At 40.4% G+C, this 19,693-nt stretch overlaps 3 protein-coding genes across 3 annotated transcripts in view; 2 read left to right on the forward strand and 1 right to left on the reverse strand.

Moving 5' to 3' along the window:
* Positions 1–1,901, reverse strand: part of ccser2b (coiled-coil serine-rich protein 2b) — a 41,547-nt gene extending 39,646 nt beyond the window's left edge. The window contains exon 1 of the mRNA XM_054598854.1: positions 1,479–1,901. The gene's annotated coding sequence lies outside the window, so the exon portion shown is untranslated. The remainder of the gene's footprint in view (positions 1–1,478) is intronic.
* A 2,025-nt stretch (positions 1,902–3,926) lies between these two features.
* On the forward strand, positions 3,927–5,294 carry LOC129091372 (D(5)-like dopamine receptor). Its single transcript, XM_054598960.1, has one exon. The coding sequence runs from the start codon at positions 4,173–4,175 to the stop codon at positions 5,292–5,294; it is 1,122 nt and encodes a 373-aa protein (XP_054454935.1). The 5' UTR covers positions 3,927–4,172.
* Positions 5,295–9,036: 3,742 nt separating this feature from the next.
* LOC129091371 (mucin-19-like) lies at positions 9,037–12,041 on the forward strand. Its single transcript, XM_054598959.1, has 5 exons — positions 9,037–9,143; positions 9,241–9,302; positions 9,896–10,510; positions 10,675–11,757; positions 11,835–12,041. The coding sequence occupies exons 1-4, from the start codon at positions 9,121–9,123 to the stop codon at positions 11,751–11,753; spliced, it is 1,779 nt and encodes a 592-aa protein (XP_054454934.1). The 5' UTR covers positions 9,037–9,120; the 3' UTR covers positions 11,754–11,757; positions 11,835–12,041.
* Positions 12,042–19,693: the final 7,652 nt, after the last annotated feature.

A 19,693-nucleotide genomic window follows, 5' to 3' on the forward strand; every position in this document is an offset into this window, starting at 1 on the left:
GAACAAAACAAGTAGAGGACAGCAGAACCAACAACTACAGGATGGAACCTGCAATACAAGGTTGCCAGAAGAGACAACCGGAGAACGAAAGATCTAGAGGACAGAACGAAAGGTCTTCAAGGCAGAACCAAAGAACTCCAAGACAACAACCAGACAACATAAGATCTACATAACAGAACCTGCTTTGCAGAACAGAACAAATAGAGGACAGCAGTCATCGTTCTCCAGTTGCAGAGCAAAACAACTCAAAAGACAGTGGAGCTTAAGTTCTAGATGACAAGAACCAAACCAGACAACAGAACCAAGCAACTAGAGAACTTAAAAAATGTTACGAGATAAAAGAGCAGAACGAATGGAACCAAATGATCTAAAGTTTGGAACCCAGCTTGTTTCATGGTTCTCCACAGAACAGGACCAGCAGAGAACCACAGTGAGGAACTACCTCTGGTTCCACAGTGGAACTAAAGAATGTAAATAATGGGGTCAAAGCTGTGAAAAATGTCTTTACCCTCGGAGACATTCCTCTGTTAAACACATTTTGACTTCTTTGTTTTTTCTTCCAGTTTCTTAAAACTGAACTGAAACCAATGTGTTTCTTTTCTGTTTTCATTGTAAATTCAAAATGTTATATTGTTCCAAAAACTAAAGTCTTCAAATGTCTTATTTTGTCTTAACAAACGAGAAGTGTGAAGACATCAGTTTGGGTTGTGGGAACGTGTGACTATTTAAATATTATGGATGAAAATAATCATTATCTGCAAAGTTTACTGACGAAACACTGAGCCCTCATGAATATTAATTTAAGTAATTAAGAAGGTTAAAATAAAGTGTAATAAATAAATAAAGCTCTGTAATACTTATACACACACGTTTAAAGACAAATAAACTGGCATGTTTATCATGTAAACAAAGCATTATGGGATATCTAGCCATTGCTTTGTGTTCACTTATTTGACTTATTTAGAGCTTAAAGTTACTATACATTGTATTATTGGTTAATCTGTTGCTTATTACATGGATTAATTGTTGTATAATACATGTTACAAAGTCCCACATCACCTTTAAACGTCTTGTGTCGTCCAAAAAAACTGGAAAATATTGAGTTTTCTTCCCATAATACAAAGAAAAGCAGCTTAGAAGCTGTTTGACATTTTTATGTTGACTAATCAACTAGTTATGTCAGCTAATTTAATTGTTCATTTCCTTATCATTGCAAATAAATAATTGACTGAATCACTTCTATTTCATTTTGTTACATTTTCATCTTATTTTCTTTTAAACCGCAATTTCTCAAAAGATAATATTTGTAAAGTTGTATAATGTATTAATATGTACATTTATTATATATTATTGGCATAATATGTTGAATCAGATCACGAATATGCAATGAAACCAGCTGGTGTGTTAGTGCAGCGATACATTATGTCATGTTAAATGTGTGCATGTGTCATTATCGAGCTACAGTCGTTTCCGCTCACCTGCAGGCTGGACGAGCATCAGGCGTCAGAAAATGCGGAAATGCAGACTTAGATGTGGTTGAATGAACCGGGCTGGATGTCTGTGAGGATGAGTGCTGGTTAAATCCCGAGAGCAGCCGGTGAAAGTCCTGATGCAAATAAAGAAACACAGATCAGATCCAGAGGGAGGAGGAGGAGGAGGAGGAGGAGGAAGAGGAGGAGGAGCGACGCGTCTCCTGCGGTGTTTTCTCTGCTGCTCTCCGGCCTGTCACAGCTGTACCGATCACTACGGGGTCTCCCAGCAAAGTGTGTCACCTGCACGGGTTCCCCGACAGGTGGATTGATATGAAAATAAAATTTAAAAAAAAGGTTCGTTTTTCATCCGTGTTGCACGTGTGCAGAGGACGAGCTGCTGCACGAGCTGCTGAATCATCCGCACATACATACACGCGTGCACGCGCACAGCGCTTGCCCGAGGAACAGCTGACACTGACGTCATCCGTCCACAGTAAACATAACCCTTTCCTCACCAGACTCTCCATTCAATAAACATCATTTTATCTCCACAAACAATATTTCATATGGAATAAGGAAGTATTCAGATCCTATACTGCAATAAAAGTAAAAACACATTTTTTTTTTTAGTAAAAGTACTAATACAACAGTGTAAAAATACTCAAAATAGTTTATAGGTTATCAATTTATAAATTGACTAAACCTGTCAGATAAATGTAGGGAAGTAGTGGAAAGAAGCATGAAAGTACAAGTACCTCGACTGTGTACTTGAATAGAGTACTTGTAGTAAATGTACTTTGCTACATCACCAGTTGACTATTATTTAATGAATTTACATCTCTTTGTTTTCTTATTCAAACAGAAGATAATTCATTCATCTCGTTATCTTCTGTTCCTAAAGAGAAACATAATCATCACCATCACCCAGTTTCCTATTGATGAAGATTAATCATTGATAAGTCACCTGATAAATCAATAAATGTGTTAGAAACATTATTATTTATTTTAGAGACTCAGTTACTACGCCACCTCCTGTTTGCTTCTGGAACAACAGCTGAGAAATGACTGACGTTAATGAAGACATTTTCTTAAAATATTAAGGTAAAACAGGTTTCCTTTCAATAAAACGGCAAGTAGTTATAATAATAAACTTAATAAATGTTATAATAAATAAAAGATAAGTTTGAAAGAGTGATTTGCTTGCTTCATTCTGACTGGATACTCTGTTACAGTAAAAACACTAATACCACTGGTAAAAATACTTTGTTACAGTAAAACTACTAATAGCACGCTGTGAAAATACACGGTTATAGTAAAAGTACTAGTATCAAAATTGCTATTTTAACCATGATTAATTATTATGTGTGAAGTTGTTTTCAAATTAGATTTATTATGAATATATATCAGAAAAAAATCACATGCATGAGTGAATTTAAGTCATGTGAACGTAAAAAAAACATGTTGATCGTTCAATGTTCAATAGTTGCTTTCATTATGATTGATTAGGATGTATATAAGAAATTCCACTGTAACTCTGATGTGCAGTAAAAACTTTATACTATTTCAAAGATGACGACTTTAAATGATGTGTTTAGATATTTAAATTGTAATCTATCATTGAAATTAAATAAATGTGTGAATCATGTGTGTTTCATATTCAATTCATGGTCTCATGTGTAAATGAAGAATAAAGATGTTATGTTTTTGGTCGGTTGTATATAAATGACATTAAGTGTTTTTGTTCAGCTGTAGGTGTGATGTGAGTGTTTGCCCACTAGAGGGCGGAAGTCACCTCCTTTCACTGCTGCTCTGAAGACTGAAGCTTTTTAAAACAATAAACTATAATATTCTTAATTGTAACGCCTTGGAGACTAATTAAAATGTATTATCTAATGAGAAAACGCCCACAAACTCAGTTTAATTGGCCTTCGAGTTAAATGAGAAAACAGTTTTCCTCTAAAGTCGATATATTTGACACTTTTCTCTCCTTTATTTCTCTCATGTGTTTTGATTTAAAGAGTATTTGCTGCATTATTCAGGCAGAGTTTCACCGGACGGACTCATTATCTTCTGAGTAATGAGTTCAATTTCAGGCCAAATTACTCCCATCTCACATTTTGTTTCTCAGACATTGTAATTTAAAGTTTGGGACATTTTCCCTCCAGGTATTTGGCTCCTGATTCTCTGAAGGATCCGATGAATAAAACTGATCAGACGTCAGTGGAATCGATACGTTGTGATGGAGTTGACGTGAGGTTTGAATAATGTTTAAGACGAGAGGGTCTCTGAGGGTCTGCAGATCTGAGTCCCTCACCGCCGCCTTTCCTCTCTCTGATGGAAACACTTTGGAGAGGAGACGCGCAGCAGGTGATGGTGGGACCAGGACGGCGGCGGCGGGTTTCACGAGGAGAAGTTGAGTCTGGATACCCCATGGAGAGTTCTTCTAGTGAGAGCCGGGACCGGGACCACCTGGACCAGCACCAGGTGGTCACAGCCGGAGCGGACAGCCCCGCGTCGGGCGGCGGTCTCAGCCTCCGTGCGCTGACCGGCTGCGTCCTGTGCGCGCTGATCGTCTCCACCCTGCTGGGCAACACTCTGGTGTGCGCCGCGGTCATCAAGTTCCGCCACCTGCGCTCCAAGGTCACCAACTCCTTCGTGATCTCTCTGGCGGTGTCGGACCTGTTCGTGGCCGTGCTGGTGATGCCCTGGAGGGCGGTGTCCGAGGTGGCCGGAGTCTGGCTCTTCGGCCGCTTCTGCGACACCTGGGTCGCCTTTGACATCATGTGCTCCACCGCGTCCATCCTGAACCTGTGCATCATCAGCATGGACCGCTACTGGGCCATCTCCAGCCCCTTCAGGTACGAGCGCAAGATGACGCGCCGCTTCGCCTTCCTGATGATCGGGGTGGCCTGGACTCTCTCCATCCTCATCTCCTTCATCCCTGTGCAGCTCAACTGGCACCGGGCGCACGCAGACAACTCGACGGCGGACGACCCGGACGACTGCAACGCCAGCCTGAACCGGACCTACGCCATCTCCTCGTCCCTCATCAGCTTCTACATCCCCGTGGTGATCATGGTTGGGACGTACACGCGTATTTTCCGCATCGCGCAAACCCAAATCAGGCGAATTTCGTCTTTGGAGAGGGCGGCAGGGCCCCGCGCGCAAAGCCACCGCCACCGCGCGTCCACGCACGACGAGAGCTCGCTGAAAACGTCCTTTAAGAGGGAGACGAAGGTCCTGAAGACCCTGTCCATCATCATGGGGGTGTTCGTGTTCTGCTGGCTGCCATTTTTCGTCCTGAACTGCGTGGTGCCCTTCTGCGACCTGGACCGGGTGGGGGAGCCGCCGTGCGTCAGCGACACCACCTTCAGCATCTTCGTGTGGTTCGGCTGGGCCAACTCGTCCCTGAACCCGGTCATCTACGCCTTCAACGCCGACTTCAGGAAGGCCTTCTCCACCATCCTGGGCTGCAATAAGTACTGCTCCAGCTCCGCGGTGGAGGCGGTGGACTTCAGCAACGAGCTGGTGTCCTACCACCACGACACCACCATGCAGAAGGAGGCCGGCGCCGCGCCGGGTCCTGGGCCGCAGAGAATCATGCAGCCGCCGCAGCCACCGCCGAAAACGGACGGAGACGCAGGGCAGAACTTTGACAAAGTCTCGGTGATTTCGGATGATTCCCGTCACCACAGCAACTTACTGCTCCCCGCCATCCTGCAGTACGAGTGCGAGGCGGATATTTCTTTGGACATGCTGCCCTTCAGCTCCTCCGGACCCGCCGACTGTTACGTTATTCCGGGTCAAGTCCAGGACCTGTGAGCCCTGAAACAACAAACAGTATTACAGAGCACCGGTTCGGTTTTACTTTTATCCGGGTTCCCCCTCAATGTCAGACACCATGCAGGGGTTTAACCTCCTGCTGCCAAAATGATCTAAATACGTTTTTATTCTGGATTTACGTTGTTCAACCAAAGACTCAAAGGAGGAAGCAACAATCTGAGGAAACACAGAAAACCAAATACTTATTATTGTTATTAAATCCCCTTTCTTCATCTTCTGACCCTTCAGATTCATGTTGGGGCCTCTCTCGGGGTCTTGACCTCCAGGTTGGAACCAGTGATCTATCTGTTCTTTATTTGGTCTCCAGAGTTGGTCGGTCGGTCCTCAACATTGGCTAACAATCTTTATTATTAATTTTTAATGTTATGATGCATTTTACGACTTTTTTTTGGGAATGTTTTTGTCAAAAAACACGGGGATTGTCTGAGTTTAACTCTACAAGAAGATCTGGAGTTTCTGCACAACAAATACAACAGATCTTAGATAAATTAAATATTGTATTTCTGTTGAAAACTAAAATATGTGCAACAGTTTTTTTCTGTCTCCTTGCTGACTGTTAACGAGCGTTAAATGGCTCAGATGTATTAAACCATCTCACGACTCTATTCTTGTAAATAAGTGATTAAAAGTGGCTGGTGACATAAAAGACATAAACATAGTATTGATCAGAGATGAACCATTAAACGCTGATTGATCTGATTGACAGTTTAGTTTCAGTCAATCCAACAAATACTCACTGTAGAGAGCCAATATGGATTCATCCGCCGCTGAAAATAGTCCCCAACAAAGTCAGTTTTTCCTGCTGTTTGTTTGATAAAACTTCAGTGAATTACTGATGAAAGTACTTTAGGTATTTAAAGAGGAACCAATGAGCCACAGACAGGAAGTCAGACAGTTTTGAGGGACAGACCAACATGTTGTTGGTCACAAATAGTACAAATATATAAAAACACATTTTTAAAATAGGGTTTGGCAATTGGCAAAGATGTAAATATAACAAAATGAGTCATGGAAGATTCATTATTTAATTTATTGACACACTAGTTTGAACCATTTCACCAAATATATCTCCAATGCTGCACCTGACTTTATGTTCATATTCTAGTTGTTCGTTGTGTAAAAACACACAAACCGAAGTCCGGCTGTTTGAGTAATTGATTCAGAGATGGAGAGACACTCTGAACCAGTTTGTTTGATGTGACAGGACTCACTGAACCTGCCTTTGATATGTTAAAGACATAACTAATAATTACATCATTAGTTTCAGTGTTTAATTGGCCCTTTAGTTAATTGCAGGCCGTGTCTGCTCCAGAGAGATCGTTCACCGAGACGCCAAATAAAACATTAAGCTGAACAAGAGACGAGACGTTCAAGTGTTTGTGTCCATTCAGATTGAGTTGTGTTGTGAACATTATGTTAACATAACATGTGATCTTGTTTGTGGATTTGGATATCCAATCATTGGGTGTCATTTCAAACCTGCAGATGTGGTCTGCAAAGGTGTAATACGCAGCATTTTCCTAAAACTTCTTACACAACGTGGAGGTTTTTGATGAATAACAGGTTTTTACCCTGTTTGTCTTTTCAAGTTTGAAAACACACACACACACACACACACACACACACACACACACACACACACACACACACACACACACACACACACACACACACACACACAAGATGACCTCATTAAATAAGGAACCTTCCTGCAGGTTGTGTGTGTTTTTTGAGCTTGAACTTGAACTCAACCACTTAAACAAATCTGTCTTTTTTTCTTCTGATTCACCACTTTGTTCTTGCAAACACCGCTCCCCTTCTTTACATCGCTGCTTCTCGCCAACTTTAAACACTTTTAGTTTATCAGAAACTGACCAGGCGCCAACCTCTGGTTCCGAAAAGTGAAGCTCCTTTGTAGGATACGGCGGCATCTAGAGGTTACAAGAGCAAGACATAAAAATAAAGACACAATTCTCGACGTGGACAAAAATATCAGCTCTTGGAGATTTTTGTTTTTGAACCATCAGAGGTGTTTGTAGTGGACACTTATATTTAGATCACATGACCCTCATGTAGCTCTCAAAGGTCACTCGTTAATCAGGACGACGTCGTGTTTAAACAGAAACAGAAACACTGAGAACCAGCAGAGATGTTCTCTCTTCTCTCTGGATCGAGTGCAGCAGTAAGAGATTCCTGCTGACGACTACGCCGCCACTCGCTGTTTGAAGCTTTTGTTCCATTCATGGAAGTGTGGCTTCAGGCGCGTGGCAGCGAGGTCAAAGGTCAGGGAGCAAATCACACAACAACAAACACAACCGGCCCTGAAGAGCTGGTCAGACACTCACTCCACTTTCATCTGTGGGAGAAGAAGGCCGGGATTGTGTTGGAGCCTCTTTTCATTCGCTCTGTGAAGTCACTTCAGCAGCTCGGTGCTCTTCACACAACGCCGACCTCTAAGGGATCGATCAATGACTCATCCTGATCAGGAGTGGGGGGGCTTGTTTAACTTTTTTATTTAAACATAATAGTAATATTTAAAAGACTGTTTTTCGTTCCCATTAGACTCAAGAGAAACATCTTTAAGTCTTTGTTTTCAGTCCAAACTGGAGGTTTTAGATCTCACATCGTCACAGACCAAAGATCACAGAGAATATCTACTTAAGTACTCTGCTTCAGCACTAAATTGAGGTACTTGTATTTAACTTGAGTATTACCATTTTCCGCTTCTTTATACTTCTAGTCCACTAAATTTATTTTAAAGCTTTAGCTACTTAACAGGTTCAGATTGATAAAAAAAATTATATAATCAACTAATCAATGATTCAAATAATACTTATTTGATAGTAATGTTTAAAGTCATTAAAATGAGCTGCAACATTAAAGTAATGAACACATGAATTCATCAATAATTATAATCCAATAATATGATTTATATTATTCAGAAATTCTGCACAATAAGTACTTTTATTAAGTATATTTAGATTCTTAAACTTCAGTTTTTTTTACTTAAAGGAACAGTTGCATTTAAGGGGATCTATTTGATAATAATATGTCTTGTCTATGAAAGTTTCTTTGGTTTATAATCACCTGCTATTATAATTGCAATTGCTGTTTGTATTTTAATCCTCTCTTAAGACTCTCCAGTTGATCCAGAATGGCAGATGACAAAAACTAAGAGAAAATATTTCTGCTGTATTAGCTTCTCTGCACTGGATCCTTGTAAAATCCAGATTAGAATTTAAAAATGTTCATCATATCTTAAGTACCTCATAGAACTATATTACCACAACAGAATGCAGAGTTACTTGAGTTACCTAGAGTCTCCAAAGATCTTCTCATCAAACTCTTGGAAAAAAAGCGAATACATTATTTTTCACAGAATGACGAACTATTCCTTTAAATCTAAATTATCCGCTGCTAGAATTTGTAGAAACATTTAAACTTTAAGAGACACCTCTTTAGACTTGACCTGGCTAAGTTTTGTACATTTTAATCTCTATATTATGTATTTATCTTATACTGTGTCTGTATTTTTATATCTTGCTCTTGTTGGGAGTAGAAATGTGTATCTTCGATCTCTTTTTACTCCACAGCTGTCAGATAAATGATCTGACAGCTTTAAGCTATGGTGGAAAATTCTTCAGGCTGCAGGGACTCAGGTGTCGTCAATGACTTTAATTACTGCAGAGAGCATGTGGAGCGTCAACATAAGACCAGGGGAGCCTCATTAAGCTCACAGCACAGAGCTTCAGTCTCCAACTTCCACGGGCTGCTCAGGACGAGCTGCTGCTTCATCAAGTCGAACATGGTGTCTGGACTGTCTTCATGGTGAGCTAAATGGGTTTATATAACAAAGACCATGAGTGTTCAAGTTAAATTCAACTTTTTAGGGAAATAACTTGTTTTTTCTGTCACAATCTTTTAGGGTTTCTTGGATCTGTCTGCTGCTATTTAGCAGTGGCGCTAGTTTTCCTGTAACAAAAAGAGGTGAGGTTCACTTTTATAACTTTTGTAGAACAGAGTCAACTTGGATAAAAAAAATGATGACAGATTTTCAGTCTTAAATATATAAAAGCATTAAAGGAACCACACCAAGCTGGTTTTAGTCCTATTTATCAGATTGATCCCAGTTTGTATCTCTATGCACACAAACGTTTGTCAAAGAGTTCCACAAGGTTCTGTGCTTCAACAGATTCTGTTCACCTTTTTATATATATGCTTCCATTAGGCAATTATATCTGAAAACACTCCATAAACTTTCATTGTTATGCAGACGATACCCAATTATATCTATCGATCAGGCCAAACAAAACCAACGAGTTTGCTCAACTTCAAACAGCCATAAGGACATAAAAACCTGATCACTTGCTGATAAACTCTACTGGTGGATCTGCTCTTGGATCAGGTCTTCAGTCTTCAAGTACTTTAAGAGTATTGGGGGGGGGGACTGAGAAAATTTGTGTTTTTCAGGTTGTCAAAATGCAAACTTACACCTTTTTGTTAGTTATCCCAAATGATCAGAGCACTTGGACCATGTGATGGATGCAGAACTGTCTTCACAAGTCAATCTGTCCCTCCAGACTATCCCTACACTGCTACCTGGGGCTTCAGTGGTAGATCTGCTCCTGGATCTGACGTTCAGTCTGAAAGCTTGCGTCCTCCTCTGGTCAATCTGCAGTATGGACCATCTGCTAACTATCAACAGGGGGCAGACCCCCAACAGGCCAGCTCTCCCACTGGAAACCAGTCCCCATCCAGTCTGGGAGCTCCCAGTGTGGCCGCAGGCTCGACACCAAGTTATGAGCCAAACCAGTTTATTGTGAGTCCTGATTCCAGCTCTAACAAACCTGCCAGTGCTCCTGAGACTTCTGCCTGGGTTTCAGGGTATGGCAGCCGTACTGCTCCGCCTCCTCCAGCTAGCGGCACTGGGAAGACTCCCAGCTTCTCTGTGCGGCCTCGGTCTCTTACTGGCACGAGTGGAAACTCCAACGTGGCCTCAAGTAGTGCAGCATCCGGCCCCGTCCGTGGGGCTCCTCCGTTTCCTCTTCCTGGCCTCCTGTACGCTGCTGCTGGGAACAAGGCTCCAACCTTGGACTTTGGTGATGGACCTGTTCCTTACATCGGTGATCCTGACGCCTTAAACTATGGTGCTGGATCTTATCCTTATGGAGACGGTTTCCTTGCTACAAAAGGCAGTAAGTTTAAAGCATTGAGACTATTTAATTCCACAAACCTTTGCTACTCAGTTCTGTATATTTACTCATCTGAGCTGACCATAATGCCGATTTGTTGAGAAGCTTGAATGAAACTTCACTCAAACCCTCTTGGATGTGTTATTTTTTTCGATCTTCATTTTCAGGTCCAGCAGATGGTTACGCAGCTGCTGGTGGGCTTGAAGATGGACCTACTCCTGATGCTGCCTCTGCTACAAGCTTCAGGTTTAATGCTGGAGCCTCTCCTCCTACAACCTCCAACACTGGTTTTGCTTCTCCTCCTGGTGTTCCCTGGTCCTCTCAGCCTGCAGAGGGAGGTGACTCCTCGTCCTATGAACTGGCAGATGGATCTTATCCTTATGCTGCTCCTGAAGCCTCAAAAACTGGTTCTGCTTCTCCTCCTGGTTTTCCCTGGTACACTCAGCTTGCAGATGGAGGTGACTCCTCATCTTATGAACTGGCAGATGGATCTTATCCTTATGCTGCTCCTGAAGCCTCAAAAACTGGTTCTGCTTCTCCTCCTGGTTTTCCCTGGTACACTCAGCCTGCAGATGGAGGTGACTCCTCATCTTATGAACTGGCAGATGGATATTATCCTTATGCTGCTCCTGAAGCCTCAAAAACTGGTTCTGCTTCTCCTCCTGGTTTTCCCTGGTACACTCAGCCTGCAGATGGAGGTGACACCTCATCTTATGAACTGGCAGATGGATATTATCCTTATGCTGCTCCTGAAGCCTCAAACACTGGTACTGGCTCTGCTTCTCCTCCTGGTTTTCCATGGTACACTCAGCCTGCAGATGGAGGTGACACCTCATCTTATGAACTGGCAGATGGATATTATCCTTATGCTGCTCCTGAAGCCTCAAACACTGGTACTGGCTCTGCTTCTCCTCCTGGTTTTCCATGGTACTCTCAGCCTGCAGAGGGCACTGACTCGTCGTCTTACGACCAGACCAACTGGATGCCGTCTCGTTCTTTACCAGACTTCAGCGACTTGTACTTCAACGCTGAGATGCCGGAGCAGAGCGTGAGTGAGACTTCTCCTCTGCCTCCATCGTCATACATCATCCAGTCCAGAAATGGCTACCAGCGAGCACAAGAGGTCCTTTCCAGCACTGGGTACTCTCCAGAGTACCCTGAACCATCATTCTTTGCCTCCAAGGCCGTCAAAGCACCAAGCGAGACTCCAGCAGAGTCCGGCTCCAAAGGAGGAAAGAGGGTCTAATGAGGTAAAAAGCTTATTAAGTTTAAGCTGTTGTAGAAAGATTGCTTTATGACTAACCTTTTCCGTTCCCCTGTTTTGCAGGTGAACTTGGTTACTGAGAGCTTCAGCCTTCCTGGAACTGTTTTGAAAAGTATTGATAAAATAATCTCACAATGAGAGCGATGTGCTTTTTTTTTTGTTCTTGTGAATAATGCCTGAATTTAAAATAAAAGCTATCAAAGTCTTTAGGATTGGACTGAGCCAGACAACACATGCAGTTGTGATGATTCTTAACATTATACAGAATATAATGTGTGAATGTGGCCCCTTATTTGTAATTTCTATTCATGTCAAGTCCATATTATTCAATATGAGTCTTACTCCTCTCTGCAGACTCATTAATGCTCCAATGCTGATTTTACTAAAATCGGGCACTTAATGGGACATTGGTTAAATCTTCAAATGGCTGAATCTGGTTTTAGTGAGCGACTGGGTTCGGAATCTCAGATTTTAAATTTCGGTATCGTTGCCCCTTAACCCAGAATTTGTCAATCCAGACACCACTGCTCTTATACTCTCTTAAATGACTCTATCTCACTTGGAATGTTCTTTGCACGAACGTATGGATGAGAAGCCAAATGGCTTATGTAAATACTTCCCCTATTTAAATATCAATATTCCTATGACAATTTATTTTTGTTATTTAAAGAAACAATGTAGATGTGTGTGTGTGTATAGATGGACTCTCTTGTTTGAATCTTTGATGCAGCACTAGCTAATTTGACCAAAAATGCTAGAAAATGGACGTCTTTAGTTTGTTTTGTCATGTTATGACAAAAATACTTGCAAATGAGAACTTATTTGTAATTTAAACTTATGGCCATATCTGTGTCTCAGTTTGATTTTTGCAAGAAAATGTGAATTATTGATTGAATTTCAACTGTCAGAAGATTCTGCTGACTCACTGCGACTATGTGGATGTCTGTAGATCCTCTGAGGTGGCTGTGAGGAGGAAGGAGTGCTTGTTTTAAAGACATCCCAGAAGAGAGACTCTCTGGCTGGATTGTGACGTTCAGCAAAATGCAGATCAAATGATCAATTCTGCTGTTCCTGCAATGAAACAAAGGTTGTGCTAATTTATTCATGTGTATTAGTGATGAATAAATAACTCAAAGAAAGCCAAGAGTTCTCAAAGCAGTAATCATTTAACTAAATTCTGGCTTAAAAACATGGACTTGTCTCATGTTGAGCCACAAAGTTCTACGGCTTATGGGTATTTGATTGATCTCTTTATTTTTGAGTCATGGCCATTTTCTTTTGATATATGTTCTTGCAGGGAAATAGATTTCTGCAGGGATGATGTAGTATATGTATTTTTGTAGGCAAACCCAGAAGAAAGCATTTCACTCGTTCTCTAAACAAAAAGCCAATTACTTTATTATTGTTGCAGAAAACATTTATGATACTTACACGTTTTGTTCAGAACGATAATCTTGACAAGTGAACACCAATTTTATGTTGTTTTTTTAAAGTGTGAATACAATCGCATTGCCAGACATTCACTTAGCCTTTTGTAATTAAAAAAAAAAAACTGCCTTCAAATTTGACATTATTTTCCTCTTTCACTGGGTGAAATATTGAAACTTCTTCAGTCATGATCATAGCAACCAACCAGTATTTGCTCGTTAGAGACAGACATGACACAATGCAAATAAAAAAATTAAAAGCCAATGTTTACAGTTATGCACAAGGTTTAATTTAATGCTGAGATGCTAAACGCTAGTATGCAAACGATCGCATCAAGCACAACTGAGTCTGATAAAGTTTAAACTAAGGAGCTGAGTCTGAGAGACTGAACCTGGAACTAATATGTAAACTAAAAACTGCTAAACCTTTTATCTGAGAGTAAACAGTTTTCTTTACTATTTATTCATCTAAAATTAGTGCAACAGAAACACTAGTAATTATTCATAGAAATTAAACAAAGGCTTTGGAGTTTATTTAGTTTTCTTGACACCATTTAGAAAGTTCAGTACTTCATATTTTCTAAAAGATGCATACTCTTTATCCACCCTTCCCTCATGTGATTTAGCAAACTTACATCTAATGCACTTCATGGTTGAATGTTTTCACCTTTAATTACCTTTTTAAACACACAGTATGTCAAATGCCACAAATCCTGACGTAAGGTTTATCTCTATTTCTCTGGTAGACGATGAGTGCTGTGAATATATTAAGATTTTTTTTTTTTGCCAAGGGTAAATAGCACCATTTTGTTCCATCAGTCAGTCTGTAGAGGCACCATGAATTAGCACTAAACGTCCCCATTAGTGCCCATTAACTTCACATGACAGACTACAGCAGTCAGTCAGAATACAGTCAGAATACACTTACAGACATCACATTTTTCTTTGGTTTTTCGTCCTTCGTGGGTTTTGTGGTTCGACACGAAACTGGAGAGTAAAAAATGAAGTAAGAAATCTGGTTATTAAATCAGGTTTGTCGCTGAACAGTCACCATTTTTCACACTGCAGTGAGAGGAATGAGTTAAAGATATGGACAGTTAGTTACAGAAATACCTCTGTCACTGTTGTTTTATTGGGAGAAAGAAAACAGCGAATATGAACCAGTCAGACTGAATGTTAAACTAAATGTTAAACTCAGTCTAATTATCAGGACAGGTTTGAGTTTGAGTAAATTAAACTCTCATTCTGTTGGTCTGAAGCCAGTCTGGATTCTGGTTTGTGCGTCTGTACTTCTTCAAAAGAGTCTTCATCTTTTCATAAACACGTTCTAGTTCTCTCACATTATTTAATTGGCTGATGGACACAACCAATCAGAGGCTGCTTCTCATTAAGGCTGATTCAGAACTCATGAACTAAACTCTCCAAAGCTCCAACAGAGAAAACCAGTTCCTCAAACCGCCTCAGAAACCAAACAAAGAGATGTTTCTTTTTTTTCACATTATAAATGTTAATAAACTAACATGCTTGTACAAACAACATCTTCATAAAGTAAAGATGGATGCTCCACCTCGTTAGCATGTTGCTTGGCAACACATAGAGAGAACCATTGGCTCTTCAGAAGAGATGAATCACGTTCAACAACGTCAGAGTATCTAAAAAACAAGGAAGGCTTTTTGTTGTGGAGAAATACTGCCAAGTCACTTGAGTTTAAAGAACAAGCCCTCTTCTTCTGCATTTCTTCTCCTCTTCCTCCACATCCGTCTGCAGACTCGTCAGGCTTCATGATCCGGCCAGTGATCAGGTACTCTGGATGGGCCTGTGGAAGGCAGAGAGGCGTTCACTGACACTCAGTAACAAACAGGACTCAGACAGCAGAACTCTGAACTGACTAGACTTTGGGCAATGTGTTTTTTTTTTTTATTGTATTCCGCCACATCACATAAAGATTTAAATACAGAAAATGGAGCAACGTGGGATGTTTCAGTGAAGAGCAGCCTGCAGCATGTCATTTAAAACACTGATAGCCGGCTGATTGCTCAAGTGGACGTCTTTTCACGCCGGGCGCTGAAGTGCCACTTCTGAGCAGCTAGTGGTTTCTGCAGAAAGACATTATTGTCTGAGTAGAAGCTCGTCCTTCAGCTATCTGTCACCCTGCTCTTTTGTGTTGGAGACAGCCAGCCCTTCAAAAGGAAAACTGAATGTTAACCTGACAGAGCGTCAAAGGCCTCAGACTGCCTGTCAACATTCACTGCGTTACAAATCACATACTTTTTATTTTACAACATACCACAGCTGCTCTTAGAAAGGAAATACATTACATTACATTACATTACAGTCATTTAGCAGACGCTTTTATCCAAAGCGACTTACAATCAGTAGTATATTACATATCATTCACCCATTCACACACTGATGACAGGCTACCATGCAAGGTGCCACCATCAGACTCTAACTAACATTCATGCAACATCCAGTCCACACCGATGGCAAGCCTTCGGGAGCAACTACCTTGGAGAACTACCTTGCTCTCCACTACGCCACAGCCGCCCTTATACTGTTAAAATACTGTTGCATGCAGTTTGTCTTGAATTGGGAAACACTACTGCATCACAACTGCATAAACTTTGACCCGGTTGCTTGTTTATCTTTTATATATAAATATATTGTGGTTCAGAAAAGCAAGAAAAGCAGGCTGACGTATACACTGTGAAATGCGAATTATTTATCTATTTATTTACCAGGGTCAGTGCACATTAATCAACATTTCACATTTCACCTCAATGTGAATGTGCCACAGTTAGCTGGAGAGCAAATTGTAATCCCTGGGCAGGTTAATACATTTAATTGCCTTATAGCAGAATATTTTAGTATTTATGACATACTTTATATTGGGACTTACTAAATCTTTTTCTGAATATGAGCATTGGAACAAACAGAAAATACCACAATGTTTCTATACATTAATAGTGTTTGGGTGGTTCATATTGAAAGATAGAAATATTTATTTAATATTTATTAATTCTCTAATCAATCCCTTTTTATTCACCACATTTTTCCTGTCGTTTCCAATTGTTTTGATCCAGAATGGACTGTGTATTAGTGATTCTAATTCAACTGATTTGACTGTTAAATTAAAATAGCTAGTTTATTTTTGTTCAGTATTTTGTTACATTTGCTGGATTTAGTATTTATTTGACTCTTTTGCTGCAAAAACAGACGTCTGTTCTCAGGCCAAAAAAATTCCCACTGTTGCACCAAAATGACAAACTTTAAGGTCAGAAAAATAACGCTGGTAAAGAAAATTGGCCCCGAAATGAGAAAAATGAGAAAAAGAGAATAGGAAAGAGAGAAAATGATGAGCTGAGAGAGACAAAGAGAGAGAGGGGGATGAATAGAAAATGATGGATGAGTCTCTGTTTTAATCAACTGATCTGACTGGACAAGAGCTACTCACACACACACACACACACACATACACACACACACACACACACACACACACACACACACACACACAGTGTGTCATTTCACTCCTCATCACTGGTGTGTGTCCACTTTCTGTCTCTTCAATCAGCAGCTCATCATTCAGAGGGCACTATGACTGTACTGTATGTGTGTGTGTGCGTGTGTGTGTGAGAGTGAGTGTGTCTCTGTAAGTGTGTGTGTGTGTCTCTGTGTGTGTGTGTGTGTGTGTGTGTGTGTGTGTGTGTGTGTGTGTGTGTGTGTGTGTGTGTGTGTGTGTGTGTGTGTGTGTGAAATTGAATCAATCATCATAAATTCAGAGTCCAGTTTAACTCAAGATAAAGCAGTCGGGTCAGAAACTGAAAGTGTGAAGATCAAATAAAAAACGCTTAAATCAGTCAAAATTTACAGAGTCTGGTTCAGGGTATCCTTTATGTGTGTGTGTGTGTGTGTGTGTGTAGGTGTGTGTAGGTGTGTGTGCGTGTTTGTGTGTGTGGTGTGTTGTGTGTGTGTGTGTGTGTGTGTGTGTGTGTGTGTGTGTGTGTGTGTGTGTGTGTGTGTGTGTGTGTGTGTGTGTGTGTCACCCCCTCCTCACCCCGTAGGAGGCAGCGTTGTGCAGAGAAATCAGTCTTCCTTTATCTTGAGTGTCGACCTCAGCTCAATGCTGCAGCAGGTACTCATCCACCTCCAGGTTATTATAGCCCACTGTGACTTTTTGAGATTGAGACCATAAACTCAAGTAGAGTCATTTTCTCATTGACTTCTATACAACCAGAGGAGGCGCCCCCTGATGGACAGTAGCGAGAATGCAGCTTTAACACATGAAGCATTGACTTCACTTTTTAGAACCAGTTGTTGCCTCGTGGTCTTCACAGAATGAGACCAAAACAAAGATGGCAGCCGGCAACATTTGCCCTCTTTGTCTCCGTCATTAAATAAAAACATGCCTCTATTTTTAGAAAACTCTTGAAGACAGTGAGTCATTTCTATCTTTTGTTTGTTTTTGGAGCCGCTGAGATTTATTGTCTTTAATATGAAGCAGAGTTAAAATAAGATGTTATTAGACTGGTATGATAAATAATGAAACCCAGACAGATGGTCTTTAGATTTAATCAGCTCAGTCAGAAAACCAAATTTGCAGCCTGAAAAAGAAAACTCTATTTTTTTTTCTGTTTGAAACACATAACAAAAATATAATGACCTCCACCAAGGAGGTTATGTTTTTATCTCCAATAAAAAATATTAAAGAAAAACTACGGGCCTGATTTTTATAGAAACAAGGCTATTGCATGTTGAAGTAGATCTGAAACTATTTTCTGTTAGGTAGACAACCTTGATGGAGGTCTGCACTCTCTGAGTATCCTTCTAGTTTTCTATTTTTTCTAGTTTGTGTTTTTGTGAACAAATGTCATACTACCTGCATACAGTTTGTATTTTATACTAATCTTCACCGTATTGCTGCAGTCGATGTGCAATAAATCAACTTTTTGGTTTCATGCTAAGAGGAAATGTTGCAGTATTTGTGTAGTCAGACGTCTCTGTGATTTCACAAACAATTTAACTTTAAAAAGTGATAACAAAACTAGAGTTGCCTCCCTCAGGAAGGCGCATAAGACTGTCACAAGCCACCACAAAAAGATAATTTGTCCCAAAGTTTATTAAGAACATAGTTAATTGTTCACCAACCCTTGCTAAATTTAAAAATGTTGTCCAAAAAACATAAACAGCTGATATGACAAAGCAAAAGTAGTAGTTATTCAAACAAGAGTCTATAATCATGGCAAGGACCCTGTGAAGTTGCATATGCTAACATGCTATCTAGCTTATGCGTGCTAGCAGGATTTGTCCCATAAAGGACCATGAAGGTCTGAACCGAATTTCACAGCAATCAATATCACACTTTATCACAAAAAGCAACAAATACGTCAGTGAAAACACACACAAGTCTGTTGTTCTATCAATGTGAGGACCATTGACTTAAAGTGAGGACATGTTGTATTTCTCACCTGTCAACACTGCTTTGGTGGACGGTTCTGCCCTATCCAGAGAGGTTCGACTGTTGGTGTTCTTGATGCAGCAACAATGCACACGCACACACACACACACACACACACACACACACACACACACGATGATACCAACAAAGAAGAGCCTGTCTCACAGGCTGCATTAGTGACAGATTTTAAGAATTTATATTTTTCAGTTGAAGCTTTAGTGACCCTGTTCCTCAAAATGAATCCACTGACATGTTTTCTCATCATTTGTCAGAGAAACCTTCATCTAACTGCTTTGTTGAATTGAGTCATCACAGAAAGGTTCCCATTTAAGAGTGATATTACTAATTATTTCAACACAAACTCATAACTTATAACAATCTTGATACTGATTCCTATGATGTTTTGTTTTTGTTTTAAAAACTGTTTCAAAGACACATTCTGACATTTTATAGTGTAAAACATACATGACAGCGCTCTCTGGTGGACAAACCGTGTAATTGAGAAACTGTTTCTGTTCCAGGTTCTGCATTTCTGTTCTCAAATGTTTATTTACTTATCAACCTAACTAAACATATCTGCAACAAGCTGATATTATCTCCAGTAGATAATGATGGCTTCTGCATGCATCCCTGCATGTATGATAAAGTTGTTTTTTCTCCTGATGCAACTGTCGAATAAGTCACTGGTTAATTTTTCTGTAAAAGGCCATTTTAAACTGCCTCCTTATCTCTGTTATTTCTGCAACCACACATCATGTGGACAAATTATGATACTAGAACCTGCATCCTTTTTGCTGAAAGTGCTTTCACAGTTTTTGCATACTCATCCTGGTTTGAGCAACAGAGACATTTTAAACTAGATCATAAAGAAAGAGATGATGTAGTTGATGATCTGTCCACTAGATGGAGGACTTCATCCATCAGAATGTGCAGTGGATCGTTCTGGGTTTTACGGCTCCTATAATGCTGCTTGTTGTTGTCTTCCTTTACTATTATTCCTGTGATTTCGTCCTTTAACGTCTTAAATTCTGCTGGAC

Source organism: Anoplopoma fimbria, chromosome 5, assembly GCF_027596085.1.
Source record: "Anoplopoma fimbria isolate UVic2021 breed Golden Eagle Sablefish chromosome 5, Afim_UVic_2022, whole genome shotgun sequence".
NCBI lineage: Eukaryota > Metazoa > Chordata > Actinopteri > Perciformes > Anoplopomatidae > Anoplopoma > Anoplopoma fimbria.

Bases quoted from the DNA above. Each gene is read 5' to 3' on its own strand.
- LOC129091372 (XM_054598960.1), top strand. From the start codon at position 4,173: ATGCCCTGGAGGGCGGTGTCCGAGGTGGCCGGAGTCTGGCTCTTCGGC.
- LOC129091371 (XM_054598959.1), top strand. From the start codon at position 9,121: ATGGTGTCTGGACTGTCTTCATG. The intron at 9,144-9,240 runs GTGAGCTAAATG...ACAATCTTTTAG, and splicing joins GTGTCTGGACTGTCTTCATG to GGTTTCTTGGATCTGTCTGC. The intron at 9,303-9,895 runs GTGAGGTTCACT...CTGTCCCTCCAG, and splicing joins TTTTCCTGTAACAAAAAGAG to ACTATCCCTACACTGCTACC.